The sequence below is a fragment of the Mandrillus leucophaeus genome, unplaced genomic scaffold, assembly GCF_000951045.1.
Source record: "Mandrillus leucophaeus isolate KB7577 unplaced genomic scaffold, Mleu.le_1.0 Scaffold69, whole genome shotgun sequence".
In the NCBI taxonomy this organism is placed as follows: Eukaryota; Metazoa; Chordata; class Mammalia; order Primates; family Cercopithecidae; genus Mandrillus; species Mandrillus leucophaeus.
In genome coordinates this window covers 4099337-4107435 of record NW_012107474.1, presented here as the reverse complement: position 1 = coordinate 4107435, position 8099 = coordinate 4099337, and the positions used below count along the sequence as shown (strand labels likewise).

General features: G+C 49.8%; 1 protein-coding gene across 3 annotated transcripts in view; it reads right to left on the bottom strand.

The window, feature by feature from the left end:
• The window catches only part of PRDM15 (PR domain containing 15), a 75129-nt gene that overhangs the window by 58251 nt on the left and 8779 nt on the right, over positions 1 to 8099 (bottom strand). For all 3 annotated transcript variants that reach the window (XR_001008496.1, XM_012002586.1, XM_012002587.1), the window contains exon 5: positions 2719 to 2820. Coding sequence is in view for 2 of the 3 variants with exons in the window: in XM_012002586.1 (XP_011857976.1) it covers positions 2719 to 2820 (102 nt within the window). In the remaining variant the exon portion in view is untranslated. The remainder of the gene's footprint in view (positions 1 to 2718; positions 2821 to 8099) is intronic.

Here is an 8099-nt window from a genome sequence, read left to right as displayed (position 1 = left end):
TTTTGAGACAGAGTCTCGCTCTGTCCCCCAGGCTGGAGTGCAGTGGCTGGATCTCAGCTCACTGCAAGCTCCGCCTCCCCGGTTCATGCCATTCTCCTGCCTCAGCCTCCTCCTGAGTAGCTGGGACTACAGGCACCCGCCACCATGCCCAGCTAGTTTTTTGTATTTTTTTAGTAGAGACGGGGTTTCACGGCGTTAGCCAGGATGGTCTCGATCTCCTGACCTCGTGATCCGCCCGTCTTGGCCTCCCAAAGTTCTGGGATTACAGGCTTGAACCACCACGCCTGGCCCTTTTTTTTTTTTTTTAAAGTATATATATATATAAAACCTTCATTTTCCCTGGAGTTAATTATTGCCTTACTTTTTATTAATAAATTTGCTTATTTTTTGTGTTTTTATTACTAATTGATCCCTAAACTCTGCCAGAAGTATAACTCTTTCATCTACAAACATATCAGTTAATGCTCTATTTCCTTATTTTCTTTTCCTTTTTGAGCCATTCTTCCTGGAGCCCTTGCTGCTGCTCCAATCTGGAGCAGGTGTCTGTCCTTGAACTAGGGAACATCTCTTGTCCTACAATCTCCTTCACCAGCAACCTGGGCATTCCCTTTGCTCCTTTCCCGCAAAGGATCCTCTCTTGTATCCTACACGCAGTGGACGTGTGCCATCTTTTCTGGCCATCCAGCACTGTGAAACATCCTTGTGATGTTTTGCTAACTTCTGAGCCCCACCTTTCCCAAAACACTCCTTTCCCAAACTGGCCCAGCACAATCCATCTCAAGAGGAACACACAACCCCTCAGCCTGAAAAAGAGAAACACAGCCCCTCCTTTCTCAGGGAGGTCACACAGCCCCACCCCTCTCACAGGGACACACACACACACACACACACACACACACACACACGCAGCCCCTCCCCCCTCACAGGGACACACAGCCCCTCCCCCCTCACAGGGACACACACAGCCCCTCCCCGCTCACAGGGACACACAGCCCCTCCCCGCTCACACGCCCGCCGCCTTTGGGGCTGCTCCTCAGTCTCCTCCTTCCTGGGCTCGGCTTCCCAGTCCTGGGCTCCTGAGCCATGGATTTTCTTGAGAAGCCCCCCAGCGAGAGGCTGCCACAGAAGGCAGAGCTGTCACCTGGAAGGAATGCTCGGGACTCCTCTGGTAATCTGGGTGGCAGAGGCTGGGCTGCCCGAGTACCTGACTCCAGCCCTCAAGGCAGCCGTCCTGTGGGCAGGGACTCCTGCCTCTGTTTACTCATCCCTGAAATGGAGTCACGATTGTATTGCATGGTGTTGATACAAGGCAGTGTCTGCAGGACCTGGCAATGAGGGGTCTTAGTCACCATCAGCCTCACTGTAAGGGGAGCCCGAGTACCACGCCTTACGTAGTTGATGACATACAAGTAGAATTTGACTGAAAATATGAAGGAATTTCTTTTTTCTTCACTCAAAACTAGTTATCAGGAAGAAAAACAAATGAGCAGCATCTGTCTGGCTTTGTGGAGGGGACCGCCCAGTGCAGGCAGCACCCTCCCGCTGTGCAGCACCTACCATGGGTCTCCATGAGGTCCGCGGTGTGCTCTGCACAAACGTGGCATTTCTAGAAAACCCAACCGCCTGCTCTGCTATTTATGTCTTGGTGACAAACACAAAATGCTTCTCACCAAGCAGAGGGCAAAATGACACGTGCGTAAATTCATTAAAGCCAAGATGAGTAGGAGGTCTCAGGAACATGTGACCAGGTAGCTAAAGTCTGCTGGTGTCAGCATAGTGGCTGTCCCACTCACTCCTCACAACCGCACTGCCTGGAACCCTGCCAGGCCTGGGGCCTCTGAGCATGTTCCACATGTGACAAACGCCACAAACTGTTTCCATGCAATTCCCCCATGGTTTATTTGACGTCAGTCTTTCTTCACTACACATTAGCCTCATAAGAGGCTTGTAGAAAAATCAGCTCCCTAAGACAAATAAACAAAGTTCCCAGGGCACTGCAGAAGCTGGAAATGTGTTCAATTCTTTCCCGGCCGCCTTAAATTGGTATGTCAACCTGAGTAGATAAAAATGTTTTGCAGGCCGGGCGCAGTGGCTCACGCCTGTAAACGCAGTACTCTGGGAGGCCGAGGCAGACGGACTGCTTGATCCCAGCCTGGGTGAAACCCTGTCTCTACAAAAAATATACAAAAATTCGCTGGGCGTGGTGGCACATGTCTGTGGTGCCAGCTACTCAGGAGGCTGAGGTGGGAGGATCGCTTGAACCTGGCAGGTCAAGGCTGCAGTGAGCCATGATCATGCCACTGCACTCCAGCCTGGACAACAGAGCCAGACCTTGTCTCAAAAAAAGAAAAAAAATGTCTGGCAGATAAAGAAACGGTGGAAGGGGCCGTCAAGTGGAAACAACATAGGCAAGACGGCACAACAGATGCCATGGCTGGCTCCTGGCCCCTGCCAGCGCCAGAGTCAAGGCGCCCAGCTGAAATGCAACTTCCACAACCAGGAGGAGTGAGGCCTGCGGGGGTTGGGGGTGGGAAGCGGGACTGCCCAGGAGTTTTAAACCCCGAGAAAGCCTTGGTTCTGGCGACTACACTGTGGGGCAGTGGGGCAGACAGGACAAAGCTGGGGACATCCCGACAGCCGCAGACAGGTGACAGCGTAAGTCAGAGGGAGCTCGACACAGGAGTTTTACGATGGGGGCTCCCTACACGTCTTCCTTACCGTTGAGGAGCTGCAGCTCCAGGAAGGTGGCGGAACACACTTTACACACCCACTGGCTGGGCTCCGACTCCACGGGGGCGCTGTTTTCCGGGGTGCCTGCAGCTTCAAAAGACATGAGAGGAGAAGAAGGTGACCCCCAGGCAGCTCATGTCTCCCCGAATCCCGGCCCAGCGGAGAAGGGGTGTGTGCTGAGAGGTGGTGATGACAGTGATGACAGCAGCTGACGGGCCTGTGGTCACTCCACATACAGACACCATTTTCAGAGCTTTACACACATGGTTGGTTCGGCCATGTGACTGTCCCCTTTGCACAGATGAGGCAACTGAGCACAAAGACATGCCTGCTGCAGGGTCACCAGTCACAGAGCTGAGAACTCCTCCAAGAAGCCAGTCCAGAGGGACCAGGTTTGTCCCTCACATGACTTCACGAGAAAAATGCATCCTAAAGAACCAAGCGTAATTCCCCTAGCTCTCACTGGCTCATAGAATAAGCGACAGTGGAACCCAAAACAGCCAGCCAGTGGCGCCCCCGTGTGTGGCTGGGCTGCTGCTCCCGCCCAGCGCTGTCCAGCAGACTTTCTGTGGATGACTGACGTTCTCCATAGCTGGTATCCAGCAAGGCAGCCGGTAACCAGATGTGGCTCATGTCCCAGGAAGTAAGTGTTTAATTTTACTAAATTTGAACTTAATTTTACACAGACACCTGAGATAGGGGGCCACTATCCCAGGAAGCACCTCTATCCCTCAGCCCACACCACACAGGAATCTGGGGAGAGAGCGCTAGGCTGAGAGTACATGACATGTGGTGTAAACCTGGCTATAAAGAGAACTACAGGCACCTTTTAACAAAAAAGTCACTGATGCTCTTGTGCAACCTAAAACTGGGAGGCATTTTAAGTGAGTGTGCCACGATCTGGCCCAGGCCAGTTTCTCTACAATTCATCTGGCAGCTCTATGGGCCAGCCCACGGCAGGACCCCTGCCCATCACTTTGACTCCAATCATGATACAGCCTGGATTGAAGTTCATCACCCACGGCAAACTCTAGGGGCCACTCCCAAAGACAAACTCCTGGGTCTTTAAAAAAATAATCCAGAACTACAACTGCACATGCATTCAGCGCTAGAAAAAAACATGTATCTTTTCATATCCAAAACCAGCACTAAAGATGCAATGAATAAAAGGAAAAGGTAGAGATTACTGCTATCACCGTTTGCAAGCATGTTCTGAGTTTTCATAAGATAACAAGAAGAGGTATAAATGTAACATGAAATTTTTTGTCATACTAAAAATAAAGAAAGAGCAGAAAGAGCGTATGTGTGCGGGGGGAACCCTGCCAGCAGGGCACTTTTCCGGGACATCCCGTCCCCACCAGCTTCTGTTCCCTTTTACGCTTGCTCTCTGAGAATCCACTGCTTGAAGAATCCCAAAATATCAAGGACAAATGGAAATCAGAACCAAATTCCCATTTCTCACTCACCTTCCCAAACATACACAGGTTCCAAAGAGAGAAAGACACTCACATATAAGTTTCAGAAAAAGAGGACAAGGGCCCAGGTTAGCTGGAAGCCACCACTTCTGAATAAGGAGAATTTCTTCTAATCCACGTGGGCCCTTGTCTCCGGCAATAAGCCTCCACACCCCCACAAGCGCCGGTTCTCCTCAACTTGGTGCTCAGCTAAGTAAAGAGGACTAGAAAAACTTGTCATGATGACTATCCACTCATCAAGAGAAGTACTCAGGATTTTCTGAATATTAATTGTAAAAGATAAGAATTCTTAAGAAAATACATTAGTTAACAGAAGGCAATTCTTCACTGCCAATCATTTAAATATCCAACAAAAGAGAAGTGTCTCAACAAAATCTAACACCATACAGCTTTAAAATGATGCCAGAGAGAGTACCAGTAGGGAAAAGGCTTAAGATGTGGTGAGCCAGACTGTGCACGCAAAGAAAAGTAAGCAGTAAGATGGGAGGTGCAGCGAGAGCTCCGCTATGCAAAAATGCAGTTTTTTTTAAAAAAAAAAGGAACAGCAAAGCTATAGCACAGCAAACAGTCTGGAGTTCCAGTGGGCAGGGCTGACTACAGGGCAGCACCAGAGAACTTCCTGGGATGAAGTCGAGGTCTGTAAGTCAACTGTGGTGGAGTTCAGACAACTGTAGACACTCAAAAGTCTCTAAACTGGCAGGGACAGTGGCTCACACCTGTAACCCCAGCACTTTGGGAGGCCCATGCGGGTGGATTACTTGAGGCCAGGAGCTCAAGACCAGGCTGGGCAACATGGCAAAACCCCGTCTCTACTAAAAAACGCACAAATTAGCTACGCGTGGTGGCATGCGCCTGTAATTTCAGCTTCTTGGGAGGCTGAGGCACGAGAATTGCTTGAACTCGGGAGGCAGAGGTTGCAGTGAGCCGAGATCACACCACTGCACTCCAGCCTGGGCGACAGACCCAGACTCTGTCTCAAAAAAAAGCTCTGAACTGTACACTTAAAATCATTGAGTCTTACTGTATGTAAACTATATGTCATCAGTGCTGGTTTTTAAAATACAGGGGCCAGTGAGGTGGCTCATGCCTGTAATTCCAGCACTTTGGGAGGCTGAGGCGGGCGGATCACTTCAGGTCAGGAGTTCAACACCAGCCTGGCCAACATGGCGAAACCCCATCTCTACTAAAAATAGAAAAATTAGCTGGGCGTGACGGTACATGCCTCTGATCCCAGCTACTGGGGAGGCTGAGGCAAGAGAATTGCTTGAACTGGGAGGTGGAGGTTGCAGAGAGCTGAGATTGGGCCACTACCTTCCAGCCTGGGTGACAGAGCAAGACTATCTCAAAAAAATAAAATTAAAATAAAATAAAAAATACAGGCCGGGCGCAGTGGCTCAAGCCTGTAATCCCAGAACTTTGGGAGGCCGAGATGGGCGGATCACGAGGTCAGGAGATCAAGACCATCCTGGCTAACACGGTGAAACCCCGTCTCTACTAAAAAAAAAAAATACAAAAAACTAGCCGGGCGAGGTGGCGGGCGCCTGTAGTCCCAGCTACTCGGGAGACTGAGGCAGGAGAATGGCGTGAACCCGGGAGGCGGAGCTTGCAGTGAGCCGAGATCACGCCACTGCACTCCAGCCTGGGCGACACAGCGAGACGCTGTCTCAAAAAAAAAATAAAATAAAATAAAAAATACTAGAAAATGTGAATCATATGGCAACAACAGTTGAGTTAGAACAGTGATGCTCTGTGTGACTGAACAGTTTCCCCAATGTTATAAAATGTGTTTGTATTTTACTTTTTTCATCAGAAAGGTGATTTTGAAAATTTTCTCTCTTTGAAACCCAGGTGTGTTTCAGAAGGGGAGTGAGAAATGGGACTCTGGCTCTGATTTCCATTTGTCCATGATCTAGTGGGATTCTTCAAGCAGCAGCTTCTCAAAGCAAGTGTAAAAGGGAGTAGAAGCTGGTGGGGATGGGATGTCTCAACGACACCCTACTGGCAGGGTGTCCCCACCACACTCTCCTCCTGGGCCCCATGCTCTCTCCCATGAAGATCCAGGATGCTTCTTGGGCTGCCCCCTCCATCAGTCAGCAGGTTCAGGTTCTTGTAAAGAGAGAAAATCAATCTTAATGTGAGCTCAAAAAAAGATAAGGCCAGGCACAGTGGTTCACGCCTGGAATCCCAGCACTTTGGAAGGTGGGAGGATTGCCTGAATCCAGGAGTTCAAGACCAGCCTAGGCAACACAGTGAGACCCATCTCTACTAAAAATAAAAATTAAAAAAATTAGCTGGGTGTGGTGGCACATCCCTGTGGTCCCAGCTACTAGGGAGGCTGAGATGGGAGGATCACTTGAGCCCAGGAGGGTGGCTGCAGTGAGCCACGATCATGCCACTGCACTCCAGCCTGGGCGAGAGTGCCAGACCCTATCTCAAAAAACAAAAAAAAAGGAAAGGAACTAGAAAAGTAAATCCACTACCAGAATAAAATAAGTAACTTTTAAAGGGATGTGTTACTGCTCCTTTAGTATAAAACCAAACTTTTCTCTGTATTTAGAAGACAGCTCTGCTGATCTGCAAAACTGACTGATTTCTATACAAAGATGTATGTTTGGAGCAAATGAAAGAGACAGAATTAAGTCAATGAGTCTTAGGAGCTCTCACGCTCACCAAGAAAGACTCGGCCACCGTAATAAGTAATTTACAGGAACCGCCAGTACGGTTCTAGGAGCACACCAATGGCCCTGGAGGCCACTCACATCACTCTGCCTACGCCCACTGGGCCAGAGGTGCAACAATGCCACCAAAGTCCTCCTTTCCTCCCACCACGTAGGAGTGTTCTCTCTGGGAGTGTCCACCCCAGAGGCCGTGTCACTGAGCAGGAGTGGAATTACACAGTTACCCTAGAACTCCAGGCCTTCACGTGTCCAGTCTAAACAGTGAGAAATGGGCAAGTGGCCAGCTTTCTAGATGTTTCTAGCCTGTCTTCGAAGGTCTTGTTATCTATTGAGATACTCATTTCTGAGAAGTGGGCAGTGTTGGGCTCCAGTGCATAGCCTCAGCTGGGGGAGGTGCTCAACACACACTCAGGCTCTGGTGGACCCCGGGTGCACTGGGCAGGCAGGGCTCTAGAAGCACCACTGTGCCTGGAGAGGGACCCCTAGGGGCCCAGGGCAAGGAGCCAGGTAGGTGGCAGAGGATGAGAGGCAGTGTGTGTGTAGGTAGCGGGGGCGATGACGCGGCTGCTGGGTTGCTGTTTGAACAATCAGCAGGTGGACCCCAAGGAAAGCCCACCAGGGCAGCCGGTGACACTTCAAGGGCCAAGACAGAGCTCAACAGGGGCTCTCTAGGGAAGGGAAGGAGGAACCCAACCGACCAGTGAGTGGACAGGAATCATGATGTTCACTACCTCTCTAGAAATAACTGCTTGCCATTTGTCCCCAAACACAAGCGACCATTCTAAAAAGCATTTCTGAAATCTAAGACTAACTGAGTTATTTCCCCAATTATAAACCCTGTTGAGGTTTAAGCTATGCTTAAGTGACCATATGCTCCCATTTACGCAGACTGTCCTGGTCGAATTATGACAAGTGTCCTTTCATTCTGAGAAGTTTTAGGGAGGAATCGGAATTACCCTAGGAACTCTGGAATCAGGAGGTGGCTCTGTTGAACACCACAGTCCCAGGCTGACTCCACTTAAATCTACTGTTTCAAACTCAGCTCCAGATTAAAGGGTCTCCAGCAGGTAAAATGAATACAAAACACCTGTAGCTCCAATAAGGGGTGGCAACTTTTGCTTTGACCTTAGCCTTGAGAGTGGTGAGGGCATCCCCCAGGATATAAGCTGATAAGCGGGTAAATGGTCAAGGACAGCATCTCAGAACCCAAACCCCA